Source organism: Ochotona princeps, chromosome 5 (assembly GCF_030435755.1).
Source record: "Ochotona princeps isolate mOchPri1 chromosome 5, mOchPri1.hap1, whole genome shotgun sequence".
Lineage (NCBI taxonomy): Eukaryota > Metazoa > Chordata > Mammalia > Lagomorpha > Ochotonidae > Ochotona > Ochotona princeps.
In genome coordinates this window covers 32,146,346-32,165,486 of record NC_080836.1, presented here as the reverse complement: position 1 = coordinate 32,165,486, position 19,141 = coordinate 32,146,346, and the positions used below count along the sequence as shown (strand labels likewise).

The 19,141-nt window shown below is 35.9% G+C and overlaps 1 protein-coding gene across 3 annotated transcripts in view; it reads right to left on the bottom strand.

Moving 5' to 3' along the window:
• EPC2 (enhancer of polycomb homolog 2) overlaps positions 1-19,141 on the bottom strand; it is a 104,811-nt gene that overhangs the window by 12,529 nt on the left and 73,141 nt on the right. For all 3 annotated transcript variants that reach the window (XM_058664469.1, XM_004577174.4, XM_058664471.1), the window contains 6 exons: positions 16,296-16,444; positions 15,487-15,619; positions 13,027-13,218; positions 8,119-8,208; positions 6,797-6,942; positions 6,346-6,689 (listed from right to left, as the gene is read on the bottom strand). In XM_058664469.1, the coding sequence (XP_058520452.1) occupies positions 6,346-6,689; positions 6,797-6,942; positions 8,119-8,208; positions 13,027-13,218; positions 15,487-15,619; positions 16,296-16,444 (1,054 nt within the window). The remainder of the gene's footprint in view (positions 1-6,345; positions 6,690-6,796; positions 6,943-8,118; positions 8,209-13,026; positions 13,219-15,486; positions 15,620-16,295; positions 16,445-19,141) is intronic.

Below are 19,141 nucleotides of genomic sequence, written 5' to 3'. Positions count from 1 at the left end.
CAACTTGGAATGCACAGAGAATGCTCCTTTTGCCTCCTTTGTCACTGTGAGATGAGAAAAAGTACGTCTGATTTTACTGAACTGCTATCTCAGGGCTAACCTTCTGGTGGGTGGAGGAAATCTGATGGAAAGTACATTCTATATTATTTTTCCCCTCAAAAGTTACTTAAGTAGTTCCATAAGAGATTTCTAACATTGGTTCGGGTCATAAAAAAGGCACAAAGAGGAAGTCACAGAATGAACAAATCTGCTTAAAAATGAGATGCAAGTAGGGACTGGGTATGGGATGGGAAAGTGGTAACACAAAGCGGATGTGGAGATGTGCACAACAGAGATCTTTGCTTTTCTTGCTTAGGGCTAAGCCGAGTTTTCTTTTCTTTTTTTTTTTTAAAGATTTATTATTACTGGAAAGCCAGATATACAGAGAGGAGGAGACAGAGAGGAAGATCTTCCATCCGATGTTTCACTCCCCAAGTGAGCCGCAACGGGCCGGTGCGCGCCAATCCAAAGCCGGGAACCAGGAACCTCTTCTGGGTCTCCCACGCGGGTGCAGGGTCCCAAAGCTTTGGGCTGTCCTCGACTGCCTTCCCAGGCCACAAGCAGGGAGCTGGATGGGAAGTGGAGCTGCTGGGATTAGAAGCGGAGCCCACATGGGATCCCGGGGCATTCAAGGCGAGGACTTTAGCCACTAGGCCACGCCGCCGGGCCCCTAAGCCAAGTTTTCTTAACAAATAAATCTGAATGCATCCCATCTGCTGCCCCAAGTCCTATCAGTTCCAAAGTAATCATATATTTGATTGCTTTGTAAAGGTAACAATATTTTACTACTTTAGTTAGATGGGCAGTTCCAAATCTACTGGGATAGTAACATTCTAACATACTGTATAGTTATTACAGAATAGTATAGTTATTACACAATTTTCTCATTTATGTATTCAACTACGTCATTCTGTACTAGGGCACATTCAAATGCTTTGAGACACTGTGTATATATAGATAACAGTCTATTTTTCACTAAAGTCCCTGATCTTTCTGGCTCTCTATATATTTGACAATTGAAACAATGCTAATGCTTTCGAGGTTTTTTGCTTGTTAGTTTTAAAGGACAGATTTGGGGCTACTGGACTAGGGAGTGGAGAACAGTGAATTCTAATCCAAATATTCCAGGTTATAGTAGAGAGCAAGGAGCAAAGTTTGCATAAACCAGTGAAGTTAAAGATAAATGTTCTAATTGAGAATGCTTGAGACCACCTGACTGGAACTACACATATCCCATAACTCTAACCCTTATCAGATAAAGACAAAAACTAAAGAATAAACTGCAAAACTGCCTGGGAGGTGAGTGGGAAGGTAAGAAGAGCCAGGATGGAAAAGACAAGTTTATGTCAAGATAAAAAACAGGCTAAAGATCCATTTAAACTCTTGACATTCAAGCTAAACAGTCACAACTGGAATTTCATCACAATTTCTTTTAGTAATTAAACCGAAGCTTTCTTATCCCTTTGATTTAAATTTCTCATCTTTGAAAGCAACCCTTATTTGCCCAAATAAATCCTATGAGTACATTAGCTGTTCATTAAAGCAGTTTTAACCATTCTAACATTTTATGCTTGCAAACATTTTATGGCAAAAAAGAAACAGGAAGAGAAAGCAAATTAAACATCAGGAATTTCTCTGGAAATGCTGTATAGACTGTCCATGATTTTACAAACTGGTGATATGAAAACAATTGGAGTTGATTTTTTAAAAAAGGCTATTATCAATCCAGTGTATTGACATAGGTGAGAAAAGCAGAGAAACCAAATCATGCTAATTTGCAACTTTGAGTTAGTAAATGCCAGATAAAATATCTCTGGTCCTGCTCATCTGAACAGCAAATAATTTTAGTCATGAACTCTGACCTATTTTCTTCGGCTTTGTAGTTAGGAACATTATCTCAAAGAACAGTTAAAAGATACTGCAGTTTGAAAGGACTACAGATTTTAAACAATAAAGTATTAGCCATGTACTTTAAACTCCTTGAAGGTAAGGATTTCTACATAAAATTTAGCAAATTTCATATTAACACAGTGCTTTGTATATAATCAATCCTAAATAATTTTATATAAACTCAATTTTCCTTGGTTATACATTTGCTAGTTAAAACAATTTTTATCTGTCCTTTTATTTTTAAAATACCTCTATTTTATCTACTAGTTAATAAAACACATCTTTTCACTTTAAAGTGATTAAGACAATTTTTTTCCTTTAAGTAAATAATAAACAGAATATAACTGAGATATAAGGTTCACAACTTAGCAAACATTCAGGGTTATTTAACACTGAAAGTAAGCAAACTCTTAATCAGCCCTCAAGTTTACAAATGATGCAACCTTTTTTTTTTTAATTCTTTCTAAAAAAAAAATTAAAGAACTTGTGTATAAGCAAACTATTATTGAGTATTTTAGGTTTTTATTTCTGCTTAAAGCCTTTGTTGGGATTTCCTAGCTGTGAAAAAAACATTCAGTATGAATAATTCGTATAGTTCAGTGATACTTTGCCAGGTAAGAATATGGTCTGGTGTCAGGTTTGTTAGTCTTAAACATACATGCTTTCGTAACCAAGCATGCTAAATTAACAGAAGGTCAAAGCATTAAAGATAGCTAGTTTATGTTCAACCCATCTGGACAATAAGTAGCTGGACTCTATGCTTGGTATACGTTTGCAAGGAAAGAATCTTGATTGAATTTGAACTGTAATACTGCATCAAGGTGGAGGAATCCACCGGGGGGAGGGGCGTGGGGAGGGTTGGGAGGATTCCCAGAGTCTATGAAACTGTCACATAATGCAAAATAATTAATTAAAAAAAAATGATAGCTAGTTTAGGGGTCTAGCCCCATACCCTAGTGGCTTAAACTCCTTGCCTTTCAAGCACCAGGATCCCACATGGGTGAAGGTTCATGTCCCGGCTGCTCTACTTCCCATCCAGCTCCCTGTTGTGGTCTGGGAAAGCAGTCGAAGACGGCCCAAAGCTTTGGGACCTTGCACACGCATGGGACACCCAGAAGAAGCTCTTGGCTTTGAATTAGCTCAGTTCTGGTGGTTGCTTCTATTTGGGGAGTGAACCAGCAGATGGAAGATCTTTGCCTCTGTGTCTCCTTCTCTCTGTAAATCTGACTTTCCAATGAAAATAATAAAAAATTTGTATTCTAAAAATAGATTAAAAAACCAAATATGAAAAGATTCCATTCTTTTGTGTATGTACACCAAAAGTAACAACACAACTTTATTAAAACAAAACAAAAAACAACCTTCCTAATCTTTCTCTTTATGTACATCAGGAATTTATACCAGGATTTACCAATTCATAACAAAATTCACTCAGATTTATTTAAGAAACTAGGTAATGATTATAACTGGTAAAAATGAATATTTATTTAAAAATTAGTTTTTATCATGCATTTAGACTCATGCATAATATTTTCAAACAGATTTGTTAAAAATAAAAATCCTGTGGCTGCAATGACTAGCATGGCCACAGTAGGTAGAAGAAAAAAAATCTTTAAATCAAACTCTGTATTCTAGTATCAAATGACTAAATATGAAAGACCTGCTTTCAAAATACAGATTTTAACTTGACCTCAGTTGTTTCTTACACTTACAACTTAGTGAAGGAAATCTGTTAAAAAAGATAAGGCAGGAAAACATAACTAGACCAAGACAATTTTTTTTGATAACAGAGGAAAGACAAACACGCAAAAAAACCTTTTTTGATAATATCTTAACACTATGCATGTATGCTTCAAGTTCACTTGAGAAGTGCATGAATGACTCAGATAATACCTTAAATAATATTTTATGTTGATATATGAGAGTATCATAGAATTATAGAGCTGATTATATTGTGATTATTTGCTACATTAAATTATATTTTACATCAATACAGATATAATATCAATGATACGTTAACATGTATACATTGGTACATTTTGTAGAGAAAAATCAAGTTAAGCTAGGCTTCATCTGGAGTGTATAGCAGAAAGTTACAAATATTTGGCCATGTTCAAACTGAGAAGGAACATATCAAGCATTTTTAAAATAGGATACACACCAACAGGGAAGAAACTGAGGCTCTGTCCAAATACAACCACAAATATCTCTACTTTTTTTGAATACAGGAATTCTCATTTACTTAAATAATTTGAGCTATGCTTTTGAGTTGCCTGAATAAAGATTTGACCCAATATCTGTCAACTTCGTACCATCTTTAGGTTCCTAAAAGCTTTTTTTTTCTCAATTTATATTAGGTATTTATTTCAGGTTCAAAATCTCATTAAACTTCACAGGCTCATGAACTTTATATAATGTGATGCCATTTTTTCCTTACCTAAATTCATTTAGGAGAAAATAAACCAACTAATATGGTAAACTGACATGCCAACTTCCAACCACTCAAACAAATCCAATTTTCCATTATAACCTTTAAACAGATAAATGTCTTGTTTGAAAATAGGCAGTTCAGTAACTGAAAATGATGGAAAGTTACTGACACTAGATTTCAAGTTTAAAAGCTGCAAAATCATTGTATAAATGCGTTTAAAGTAATTTTGTATCCTGAAGTGCATCATCCAGGAAATAATTCTAAAAACATATTTTTACACAGAAAGAACATCAGCAGTTTAAGTCAAGTCATATTACCTTTGTTTCTCGATACATTACTTGTAATGTGTTATGAGGACATTTAAGAATTACACACACTTACATACATGTGATAAACAATATAAAAGCAAATCAAATCTACCTTTTAAATTACTTGATATTACACATTATTTACATGTATATAATATAAAAATATAATTGTTCCTACGTTTTCATAGACTTCAAATTCATAGGCTTAAACAACCACAAGATATTTGATAAAAAGAAAGCTGAGTTTGTACTGAACACACATTGGCCATTTTTAAGTCATTACTCCGTGAACAATTTAATGAGTATTTTACAGAACATTTATATTATGTTAGGTATTACATGTAATCTAGCCATGATTTAAAGTACATCCAAGGATCAGATGCAAAAAACTACCTGTTTTATATGAGGGACGTCAATGGATTTTGACATTTGGTAGTGGTCCTGGAACTAATCTCTCAAAAACACCATAGCATGGCTGCCTTAAATTTGAGTGGAATGTCCCTTAAATTGAGGGTGGGTGGGGTGAGTGGGCGAGGAAGGAAGGAAGAGGATGACTGGGGTGGGGGAAAGGAAAAGAAAAAGCTTTCTGATCTAATAGAAGTAACTTTTCAGATAAAATTTACATCTACTCATAAAAGGGAGCCTCCTAAAAATAATTTTCTTTGGATAGAAAGGAAGTTTTCAATGATAAGCTCAAGGAGAAATGCTTACATTTCAGCAAGTTAATATACAAAAGGGAAAATTTTATGCTGTAATGGATATGGGTGGCAAATTATTAGCAATTTACTCAGAGGCAACTTCCTAAGCATTTTGCCTGCAACACTACACGATGCACATACCTTTCAACTACAGATGGCGCCTTGACTTATGTCAGGGTTACATCTCAATGAACTTCTCAGGAAGTTGAACTGCATTTAAAAGCAACATGTTGGCCACACAGGACTCTTTACAGAGTACTGGCTATTTATCCCTGTGCTTGGATAAACATCCTCTTTGTGCGAATCACTCTACAGATTTGGCCCAACATTTCACAATAGCTTACCTGATCACATGCTTCTGCTCCCGGGTAAGCCCAAAATTTAGGGGTGTCACGGCAACGTAGGCAGAGTCATTGCCTGTGAAGTTGGTGTCCTAAATGGCTATCCTCATTACCCCACTTCTGATCAGGCTCCCTGCTAAGGGTCTAGGAAAAGCAGCAGCAGATGGCTCCAAGTGTTTGGACCCCTACAGCACGTGGAAGGATCAGATGATTCACCTGGGTTTGGAATGGCCAGCACTGGCAATTGTGGTCCTCTGGGGAGTGAACTAGTACATGGAAGATTTCTGTGTCTCTCCCTCTCCCTCTGTAATGCTTTCAAATACACAAATCTTTAAAGTATAGTTTCTGACGAATGCATATTGCTTTCATTGTACCCCATCCTAAAGGTGAAACAGTGTAAAATCAACCCATCATAACATATCAGTGGCTCCACAGACATCAGTTAGCATATTCTGGTAATAAAGTGAATCACAATAGGATTTTTTTAGACTGAAGGAGCATGCACTAAGGTAAAATTTGTTTTCTGAGTGAAATCAGGAAAATAAACCTTCCAAAACTTACCAGGATAGTTTATTTTGTACAAATGAAAATTAAGAAGAAAACAGTACTGATATACACTTGAGACAGAGATAGCTTACCTGATATGCCGTTCTTGCTGGTGTTCAAAAAAGCTACAGATGCTGCAGAAACTCTTTTACTGTTCACAGTCTGCCCTGGTTTTCTTGAGGTACATTCATCATTATCACTGTCCTGTAAATTCAGTAGCCTTGGCTGGAAACACTGTAGTCGACATGATCTAATATTGCTTAGTATTTCAGAAAGAGACAGTCTATTTTCGCAACGTTTACTGGAAGCATTGGTCCGGGAGAAATTAGAAGAAAAGTCTATAGTTTGGGAAGAGCTTGTGAAACCATTCAGCATCTCAGGGTCTATCTGTTTCAAGACAGGATCATGTTCTGTGGATATTCGGTCCATTATGATTCTGATAAAGAATATAAAACCAAATGTAAATTGGGATAGACTAACATTTTCTTTTTACATTCCCTACCAGCTTGCAAACCAAAAACCACATTAGAACAAATGGTTTACCTTCCACCTCTGCCAATGCGCCTTCTTGCAAATCCTATACATCTTCTTGGGACCGTAAGTGTTGTAAGGCAATGCCTATACCTCAACTTATCCAATTCTGCCAATTCTGCGTTTTCACATGAATGGTCACCAGGATCCAAACGAGGCTGTAAAATGGCAAAAGAAGGAAAAAAAATAGAAAACTCAGGAAGTAAATTTCAAATGGACATAGTGGGTTATGACAAAAAGTAAACTATCAGCTGGAACAGCTGAAAAATTTATAAGTAGAAGTAAAGCTGTAAATCTGTGGTTTAAATTATCTTGATTCAATTTTATAAAGTCGAGCCAAAGTTCACTTCTCAAAATTACCCAAACTAAATTACTTTATCAAATATATTTATAAGACATGTGTCTTTAAAGAATATTCTTTTAATATCACTGTGAAGAGAGATTAATCAGTAATTTGTAGGTTTCCTATTTAAGCAAATCAGAAGAAATTTTTTTGTGGACCAAAAATTGTGCTACAAACATACAGAGGTCAAGCTGAAGCTGCCTTGTTTTCAGGAAACATTCGGCCTATTTCTTTGCCCATGCTTTCCTTTCATCATTCTGTTTTTGTTTCCGTATCACTTCTCTTCCCTTTCATAATTCATTTCATCAGTATAATTTGTAAAGAAATCTCTTTATCGCCAACACTAAATACATAGACCCAGCTAAAAGTCAGTGTATATGTCCACATAATGTAACAAACAAATGGTCTCCATAACCTATGCAAGAAAGCTAAAGCCATCCTTTATAACTCTACAGTTATTGCTTATTTGAAAATCAGAACATCAGTCATCTCTTCACATAATGCTGCACAGAAATTTAATATCACAGAGCAATTTGTAAATCTACCAGAGTTGTAAATATGAGTGTTAAACAAAATATTGTTGTGCAGGGAAGTTAAAAAATTATTACTGCGTCTGACATTTGCTGAGAATGTGCACACAGGATGGGCTTGCACAATGTCCTCAAAGGTTCCAAAGCATGCTTAGTGATTCCAGATTTAGCTCTCACTCTAGCAAGCACACACCAAGCAATCTTTGCACACTGCTGAAGCTATACTTAAAACCCAAAGTGAAATTACATTTCTGAACTATGAGGAATTACCAATTTTCAAGTAAAGAACAGTTTCTTTCAGCATCTTTCACTGACATCCACTTAGAGGAGGTTAATAAAAAATGCTGGTGCACTTCCCATTTTTAGATCAAGACTAAGTCACCTGATAAGAGTTTCCTGTTAATTCCAGTTCATGAAAACACCACACTATACACACACACACACAGACATCAAATTCTTACAGCATAATACTGGCATCCTGCCCGTCTTCTGAAAGCACAGGGGCCATCAGGATCATTTTCTTCTTCAGGCTCTGATACTGGAGAGGGTACCTAGCCAGAGGAGGGGTTCCATTTAGAAGGTTACAAGTCAACAGATCAACATGCACAGTCATCTAAAAACAAAGGCTGAGTGCAGACAGTAAATCATTCCTGTATTACATATGGCAGGCAGGCAGTAAATGCCCCCAAATATTTAATGACTATCATTTTTTATGGTCTAAAGTTCTTACTTTAAATGCCGTTTTTACAGGTAAGAGCACCTAGCACTGTTCAATTGTTTCGAACATTAAGTGGTACAAGTTTAAAAAAGAATTAGTGTATTTTTTATATATCCCATCAAAATTCTGTAGATAATGTATGAGCGTATACATATATATGCTGAAGACAACAATTAGGCTTCTTTTACCCATTAACTTCACTTGCTTTCAATAAAACCAAAAGCTGGGAAGTTAAAAAAAAAAAATGGCTATCAATACCACCTCCCATAAAGGTCTAGCCAAAAGGTGACTTTTATTTCCTCACTTAAAGATTTTATTGAGATATGCATTTTTGAAGCAGATTCCCATAACACTGGAGGACAGGCCAGGGTAAGCTGAAGGCCAGGAGCTGTCTCGATCCCATACTGGAGCGGCAGCAATCCGACTGCTTCAGCCGTTTCCCTTGCCTACTATGGTGTGCATTAGGAGAACCGGGATCAGGAGCGGGAGTCACTCATCAAATTCCAGCACAGTGACAGGAAACTCAGGCGTATTAACACCAGGCTCACTACGCACCCCTCCCCACTCACTTATTCAAAAATTACTTTTTAAATCTGACAGGTCAGATGCACAAAATCAGGAAAGAAACAAAGATTGGCTGAAGGTAAAAAGACTGGCTGCAGAGAACAAAAGGAACAAAGATGTTCAAAACTGTCATATAATAAAAAGCATTCTGCCTAGGCCAAGGGATATTAGGTCATGCAGCCCTCTACAGTCTGAGTGGATTGCTGGGGCATTGCAGCAGGCTTCACAAATATATTATAGCATCACAGATTTCATAAATATCAAACAGGTTAAGGGCTGGTGTTGTGGCAGAGCAAATAAAGCAGCTGCCTGTGATACCTGCATTCCACAGGCACCGGTTCATGTCCCGACTACTTCCCATCCAGCTCTCTGTTGATGGCATGAGAAAAGCAGCAGAAAATGGTCTAAGTATTTGGGCTTCTGTTATCAACGTGAGCGACTTGGATTACGCTCTCTGTTGTAATCCTTTGCAAAAAATAAGTAAAGCTTTAAAAGTAAATAAGATGAAGCCAGCATTGTGTCATGGCAACTTAAGCCTCCACCTGTGATGGCAGCAGCTTTACAGGGGTGCTGGTTCCTGGCTGCTCCACTTTCAATCCAACTCCTTGCTAATGCAGTGTAAGATGGCCCAAGTGCTGAGGCCCCTGCACCCACATGGCAGACCTGGAAGAATCTCTGCGCTTTGCCCCAGTCCAGTCTCAGCCAGTTAAGGTTACTTGGAGGAGTAAGAAGATTCTCTGCTTCTCCCTCTCTTTCTGTAACTCTTTCAAACAAATAAAAAATAACTCTAAAGTAAATACAAATTAAGTGCTAGAAAATGTTAAATTCAATATTTTAGATTAAATATTCCCATAATAGTCAAACATTTTAAAAAATGGGAACTTTAAATTTCAGTTTTCTCATAATTTCACTTTGCAGTTCACATTCTCTTTCTGAAAAATGCTGGAATTTTTGACTCTCATAAGTCTTTCTCTTATTTTGAGGGGGGAAATGAACTTTCTCCACATTTCCAAACTGTGGTAATCCCCACAGCAGGATCATCAAGGAGGAAAAAAGTATCTGAGGTTCCAATGTACCTCACCAACACTATGTGGGGGGGATCCAGAAGCAGTGAGTGGGGGGTGACTCACTCCTGCGGAAACAAGTCCAAAACCTGAAATTTGCAAAGAAATCCAAATGTGAATTCTGTACTTGGGTTCCTTTGCCAATTACCCACCTTTTTAAAGATATATATGGAATGTACCACAAAGTTTCAGAAATTCTTTTACATAATATCATCACTTCTATTATTTGACTACAATTCCCCAGGGGTGGGTTCCTGGGAACATAAAAAATGTGAGACACTCCTCCCACCCCCAAAAGATGGTTCTCTTTCACACATGCACACATAGCCCAAAAGATGATGGCTGGTGCGTACACACACACACACACACACACACATCCTGAAAGATGATGTCAGGAGAATCAGAAAAAAGAAAGGTTTCAGTTTTCAGTTCTGCTCTGCTGCAAACCAGTTGGCTAAGTCTGGTTAAACGTTCTCTTGGGGCTCCCTACTCCCTGTTCACTAGACAGTGAAACAGTACCTCATTACTTAATCTTTCTAGCAGTAAATTCCTAGTGAGAGTTACATTCTTAGCTGCCTCACTAATGATTCTGACTACTGGTAAACATTTACTCTTCAGCAATAGGAGAAAACCACAGAAATTAATGCGTGTTGTCTAAAACCTAATCAAAGACTCACAGAACTTCTAAGCTTGAAATTCAACTTTCATTTAAAAGACAAGGTTTGAGGGCTATATACATATGAATGAGTAAAAAAAATGCAGCAGAAACAAGCTCTCTTATTGCATGAGGAATACATGACTAGTAAAACCTGAGTGAGCCCTTACTCTCAGGATGAATGGGTATATTTTAGAATTCTAGAAGAGATTCTATAGGTCCTAGTATTTCAGGAGCTGGAGATGTAGAGCAAAATGTTCTAGGCTGGCATTAATTTCACCAATATTTTCTATACTTTATCTAATCATGCAATGATTTTACAATTTAAAATAATTTCCCCTATGTTTAATGCAGAGAGGCCATTTGCCATTTCTTTTATACATTCCTTCTCTTCTGTTATTTTGTGTTCTAGAAATGCTACACTGCTTGTAGTTCCTTTTAATAACACTGTTTTCTCTGGCTGAAGTCCTACCTTATACTATCTGGCAAACTACTTTGTGTTAGGGCACCACATCCCTCATTCCTTCTAAAAGACCACCTGATCAATGTTCCATTGTTATTCCAATCCCAGCCTGAGTTTAACTGGGTGATTCACTGGCAAAGTAATCATCGTGTTAAGTACTGCCCGCCCATCAACTTCGTGCACTTGTTACAATGCACACGATTACCACAATATTATCTAGGGCAGAAAAACTAAATCAGTGACAAGTTTAAAAAGTAATATAAGCTAGCCAAAGGAGCACATTCTATGCAAGTTCTAGATTTTAAAGGATTATATCAATAAAGGATTCTATAAAGTATTACTTCCAAACATTATTTGTTATGCTGGTTTTTGAAAGAAAATTTCCTTTGGGTGGACATTTTGTCTACTAAATGATGCCTGTGTCCTGCTTAAGTACCTGGTTTGGCACTGGCTCCAGTGTTCCAACATACTGCTAATACAGACCCTGGAAGGCAACAGGGAGGGCTCAAGAATCTGAGTTCCAGATATCCATAAAAGTAGGAATGAGTTCTTGGCTCCCAGCTTGGCCCCACTTCGGGCTGCTGTATACACTCAGAGTGAACCAGGGAAAAGATCTCCCTCTGTCAAATAAGTAAATAAATAAATCTTATAAAAATATTTAAAGCAGAAAATTTCTTTTAATGAAAATGCAAAAATACTGATATACAAAAAAGCTGAAAGTAGTTTCAAGTTTTTTCAAAGGAGCATTTTTAAGATTCTAATACCATAGAGGAAAAAAATTGAAGCCTGCCAGTTGATAAACAATTATTCAAAAACATTCATATTTTATCAGACAAAAGCTTATTTTAAAAATAGCATCCATGAAACTAAAATTTAAAAAGTTAACAAAATTCTTTGAAAGGTAGAATAATGGAAAAGAGAAAAGGGACAGAGACAGAGAAAGATTTCTATCTGCTGGGTTGCCCCTTCACTCCCTGCCAACAACCATCAGTGTGCGTCAGACTGAAACCAGGAGACTGGAATTTCATCAAATTCTCCCTTGTGGGTACGCAAGTACTTGAACCATCTTCTGTTGCCTTCCTAGGTACACTAGGGAGCTAGATTGGAAGCGGAGCAGCCAGAACTGCTTTGTTAAATATTACCCAGTGTCACCAGTGTTGGCTTAACCCAATGCATCTCAGTGCTGGTTCCAATTAGAAAATTTTAAATTGTAAACATTTATGCTGAAAAAGTGTTGGAATATGAATCAAAGGCTTATTCCCATGAATTAAAACCAATCAATTTAAAATCAATTTTAACTCTTTAGGATCAAATACTTATTGAAATAGTCACATTTGTTAAAACAACATTGGTGGAATAATAGGGGATTTCTGACAGTCACTACTTACAATCATGGTTAAAGATCTTAAAATATTGATAAACTTTGGTGTAGCAATTCCATTTTCATTTTAAATACTGAAGGAAAAAAAGTAAATGGGGGCTCGGCAGCGTGGCCTAGTGGCTAAGGCCCTCGCCTTGATCCCATATGGCTGCTGGTTCTAATCCCGGCAGCTCCACTTCCTCTCTATCTCTCCTCCTCTCAGTATATCTGACTTTGCAATAAAAATAAAATAAATCTTAAATAAAAAAAAAAAAGTAAATGGGAAATTTGGGAAAAAATTGAAAACCACCCAAGTATTGTACAATAGAAAAATTCCATCTACAAGATGGAAAGTAATAGAAAATGTCATTTCAGAGCTATATATATGTGTGTGTGTGTATATATATATATATAAAATGTGGAAAATGTGTATAACATTAGATGAATAAAGAATCAAAACTCTTAAGATGTCAATTATGTTTTAAAAATATAACAATATAAAAAAGTAGGAGGAAATGTTTTGAAAATAGTTTTAAAACCAGCACCTGTGGAAATTCATCTTCATCTGAGCTGTGAAAGTCATATTGCTTAATGTCACTCTTATTGATCACAGGCAATGTCTCAGGAGTGGGCTGCTGAGATGTTACCAAAGCCTCTGCTTTAGGCTTCTTTGGGTACTTCTTCTTTTGACGAACCACATCAGAAGCCTCTTCTTTCAAAGACAAATGATGAGGGTGCTGTTTACATGAGGATTTTTCCCCCAAAAGGAAGAAATGAAAATCATTTTAGAAATCATAAAAACTATACTGTTCTTTTAAAAAGCACACATTCTTATCCAGGAGGTGACTTTTGTGTATTGCATTTAATATGAAAAAATTATTCTATAATCATAAAACGAAACACGTTTTACTTTGTGCAAAGTTACAATGAAAAATCATTGTTATTTAAATTTGCTTTTTATACCATTAATAATACTTAAGCCATTTTCTAGATTGCTCTATTACTATGCAATCCAATATTTAAATATATTTAAACTCTTATTTAAATCCATTGTATTAATATTAAAATTAGCAATTTATTGTTAAGATCATGAATTCATCAATTTGTTTCAATGCTTATTTTCAAATTTAAAAAATATTTGTAGGTAGTCATTTTCTAACAAAAATAAGCTTACTGACCAGGAAAAAAGAAAATCTACTTTTTAGATTGCACTACCTCCACTGAACAACTATCAAACTGTCTCCAAGGACTCTGGGGATCCATGGAGGTACTTGAGAAGTCACCAAGCAAGAGGACTTTTTGAAGGAGTAGGCTCCAGACCCCACCTGCACTCCACAAATGAAGCAGCTCTGTTTCTGTTTGAACACACCAGCAATTATTTCAACAAAGAGAAATCTACCACTTAAAAAGATTTGAAATGACTGTTTTGGATACCAACATACTAACACTATGAAAAACATAAATTATTTAATAAGTCATACATTTCTACATGTAGTCCCATGTTAAAAATACATAATCGGTCAAAAGCAGCACATACTATAATAAGCTGCTTTAAAGGAAAATTATATTTTAGTGAGACTTAAATTGTTCATAAGTTTTGTTGTGTTATAAAGAAAACCCCAACTTCAGAAACTTTTCACATTTTAAGACAGGATGCATGACAAAGCAAATAATCAACTCTATGTAATGAAGCAGGACAAACAGATCCAATCCTATCCCTAAAATCATTATTTAAATAGGCTGATAACTTCTAGAGAAGATCTAAAGTAACAATTAACTTGGACAATGAAATCTGATTGTATCAGTAACTGTGGATTAAATATCCATATTCTTATGCTTCACATAAAATATTATAAAAAGGATTTTTACAACAAAATAACATTGCAAAGTTTTTGGCTATAGAGGCAAGTGTGATTTTAAAGGAAATCATGTAGGTGGGCTAGATGCCTGTGATTAATAAGAACTCTGGTGTTTAAACTGATATAAGTTAAAAGGAGGAGTCTTTCTGCTCCGTACTCTTCCTTGACATTTAAGAACAAACCCATGAAAAAGAAATATTCTGTACATTTTTAAAAGATGAATTTTCCACAAACACCCTAAGTTACTTTCTAAAACTTTCTAGTTAGGCTACCTTATCTAGATGCGTTTCTTATTTATAGATAAACTCGTCAAAATTAGAAGTTTCATTAATTTTCATATATCCAAATGAAATACTTTAATGTACCAAAGAGTATAAATAATTATTATTTAGTCCAAGAAATTAAAATAACCACTGAGTCAGGTTTTCTCATTTTTTAAGCTCTCTCTCTGTTTTTAAGCTTTATGTGTGTGTATACAGCACTCAGGAAGGATGGACTAGCAGACTGCACGCACCAGTACTATTCTAAGAACAAAGTCTGGATAACCACTGTCAGAATTTCTGAGTTCCCCCCACTTCTTTTATCAATTCTTACGGAATCTGTTCTATCAGAAAGAAATCGTGATGCAGAAGTTAGAGGATTTCTCAAGTGAGTCAAAGGAGGTAACAACATATAATTGCCAACCTGCCAATGATGACGATGACAAGAATAACTGAATAATCTCAATGAACAAAGTTCTAATATTAGAGATCGATGCCTGAGACTATGATGCAGGATTTGCTAAGGCTAGCGATAACTAAGCTTAATTTATCCTTATTCACTAGGAAAGCAGAAACCATATTGGAAGGGAATGTGCTGTGGTGTTAGACCTGGATTCAAATCTTGAAGGTGCCACTAACTACCTACGACACAGAAGTCACACAGAGGTAAAAGCAACTTTCAAGGAGTATTGTGAAGATTAATGAGTTGGTATGTACATAGTAGAGACCTTTAGGAGACCCTTAGACCAAAGTACTTGGCAAATAGTAAGAACTAAATGTATCTTAATTACTTTCTTCCTTAACCAAATTTTGTTCAGACATCTGCAAAAATAAGTAACCCACTGATCAACATTACCATACATGTGTCTCTCCAGAGGATATTCACCTTAGGTTTACATTCTTGGACTTTGTGATGGTTTCCATTATGAAGAGTTGCTGGAGTGGCATATAACTCTTTTTCTGATCTGCTTATTTTTACTTCATTAAGGATCTCGCCACCATAATCTCCCAAATGATATCTTAAAAAAGTAACAAAATAGAAAAAAAAAAATCACATTAACAATAATGGGAAAAAGGGCATCTCAATTAATTAGAAAATACCTAATCAAATAAAGGCAAAATTAGATTATTTTTAAAAAGCAAACATATGATAAAGCAACATTTATTTGGGATGCAGTAAAAAATATAAAAAAAACCTTAAAAAATGTCTAAGGTATAGAGAAAATCAACTAAGAAATGATGTTTAGATTATTTACCTTGGAAATCTCAGAGAAATCTTAAGATTTAATTATGCAGGAAATGCCACATTTCAAAAAAGAAAAAAAGCTGAAACAAAGAGTTTGTCCACCTAATCGGAATAAAATCAAGCCTTCATTTATTTGATGTGTTCTTTAATAGTAACGTTTAATATAGAGCACTGGACAAAAAGTTCTCTGGATTCTTGTCAAATTAAAATGCAATGATACTTAAAAATATTTTAGAGGGTCTGTACTAAACTCTTAACACATTTCAAATCAATAATTTCATCTGGAAAATAAGTAGTCACAAATCTTAAAAAATGTAAATCATTACAGAAACAACTGTCACATAACTTAGCCAGATCAAAATTAAAAGCAAAAAACCTTTGATTATATTTGATATCTGGCCCCTCATTTGGGTAATTTTTCTACTAGCATGTAACAGTAGCAATGTTACCTTTTTTCCACAACTTCTAAGGTTAAGTGCAACAATTCTCGTTTTGTTTTTTCTCTTCTCTTAATCATTTCCAAAATTGTTATGGCTCTGCTAAACTCTCGTCTCAGTTTCAACATCTTTTCATAAGAAGCTTCATCATTCTTACGGTTCTATTAAAAACAGTAACAATTTTGGAATAAACAACCCATTTATCCACATTTTCAACTCCATTCAGCAAAACCTTATCCAAACCAAATTATAGCCAGTAAGAAGGAAATGTTAAACGTAAAAATATTAAATAAATCATTTAAACATTTAAACTATGTAAGGGAACCTATTTATTCTGAAAACAGAAGTATAATCAAGTAACTTTCAATAAATATTCAGAAAAAAACACAACATCAGCTATTGAAAGATGCAATCGCATGGAAGATAATTCTAAAGAAAAGGTATTTTAAAGATACCCACTTGGGAAAGGAGGGAGAAGTGGGGAGGGAAGAATCTTTATGCCTACAAAACTTTATTATGGAAAATGTAACAATAAAAAAGAAAGAAAAAATATCCACTTGGAAAAAATCTGTATTCCACTTATATTGAGATCAAAGTACCCCAAAATAGCCATCTCCTTCATCGCCTTCTACAACTGGGGAATGAAACAGTAAATATTCTACAATGTAAACATGAACAGTGCAAGCAAAGTCTTATGCCAGAAACTGATCTAAAGCTAAGAGTAGGTTAGCAAGGATCTCCAGAAGTGGAATTATCAAGTTCTAACATAATAATACCTCGCTGCAGAGCAGAAGGCATTTAGCAAAACTTACGCATTTCAGAATACTATTAATTAGTTCTTAACTTCAAGAATAAATATTTTTACATGCTTAGCAAGTCATCCAAGCGTAAGTCAATCCAAAAGTAAATTCATTCTTCCCCTCTCATTCCGTTCTATGTGAAATTAGGCAAACTCAAAAGCCTGGTTGTAAACAATCTGATTTTGGCAAACAGGCAGTAACAGTATCTTCTAATCTAAGATGATTCCACATTATTACTGACAACAAATATTAAGGTGGCTACTCTATTCAGGGTACTGCTCACAACTTCCCTCCTTAAAAGGCATAAAGTCTACTAAGAAAAAGATACACACAGAGTCCAAAGATGAGTAATAACATCAGGAAGATGACTCTGGGCAGCTGGCTACTGAATGACATTCCCAGAGCAGGAACTTTTCAGACGGCTCTCCTCTTTAGTCAGCACTCCTCCTGAGTGCCATGTTTCTGTCCTGACTCTCACATCTCCTGCTCTCGCTAAGCCAAACACTACTGGGCCCAGCTTTTGCTTCCTCAGTCTTGCTCCTTCCACTTTTTTTTTAAGTCACAGAAATAATATAAACAGTTTCCATATTTTTATCTGGATTCCTCAAAGAGTAGTATTTTATATTTATCTTATCTCTTTTGTATGTATGCATACACAAGGAGGATGCTTCAAAAAGTTAATGAAAAATGAATTGAAAATGAGTTTATTTTTCTGCCAAAAAGGTTACGAACTACACAATTAGGTTTTCTGTAATAAAAATTATACATACCCCTGGGTGTCATTGGTTCTACAGCTCTTTAGTGAAAAGAGTTAGGAAGTAAATGTGTTATATATACATTCATACACACACAGACAGATCTATATTTCTAGCTATATTAATATTTAAAACTGTGAGTTCATACTTTCATTTTTTTAAGATGACCTTAATTTTCTTTCTTTTTATTTATCTTTATTGTAAAGTCAGATATATATATATAGAGAGAGAGGAGGAGAGACAGAGAGAAAGATCTTCCGTCTAATGATTCACTCTCCAAGTGACCACAATGGCTGGTGCTGCACCTAACGAAAGCTAGGAGCCAAGAACCTCCTCTAGACCTCCTATGTGGGTACAAGGTCCCAAGGCTTTGGGCCAGCCTCGAATGCTTTCCCAGGCCACAAGCTGGGAGCTGGATGGGAAGTGGAGCTGCCGGGATTAGAACCGGCACCCATATGGGATCCCAGTGCGTTCAAGGTGAGGACTTTAACTGCTAGGCCACTGCACCAGGCCCAGGATGACCTCAATTTTCTGTATTCAAGCTTTTAAACCCTTTTCATAACAGTCTCTGTTTCAAGCCAACTTCTTTCTTCTTATGCCAGCTACCTCTTAATTGTTACCTATCACTGAATCTCTAGAAAAATGGTTCTCAAACTGCTGCACTTTAGGGGCAGGTGTGGTGGTGTAGCATAATAATCTTCTGCCCTGCGGTAATGGCATCCCATCTGGGTACTGGTTCATGTCCCAGCTGCTCCACTTTCAATCCAGATCTTTGCTCATGGTCTAGGAAGGCAGTGGAGGATGGCCCAAGTCCTTGGGACCCTGTACCCACTTGGGAGGCCTGGAAGAGGCTCCTGGCTCCTAGCTTTAGAAAGCTCAGCTTTGGCCTTTGTGTCCATTTAGGGAGTGAACTAGTAGATGGAGGACTTTCTCTCCCTGCAAGAATCTGCCATTCAAATAAAATAAATCTTGGAAAAAAAATGCTGCATTTTACAACGTACTATAGATATTTTCATATCACACGATGACTCACAGGTGACTGTTAGAGCCAGAACTAAGTACCACTATGCTGGGAAGCTCTTCTGTCCTACTTCTGGGCCACACAGAGGAAGGGGAGAAGGCACAGATACAAGAAGTTGCATTTATGTAATTAAATATAGTAAGCAATGTTAAATATAATAAATATACATGCTGATTTATGGATTCCCAATCAGTGTATCCATACACATTTAACATTAAAGCATGTCCAAGATGCTGTTAAAATAAAAATCTCTTGGTGATGAGGCAGTAGCCTAGTGGCTAA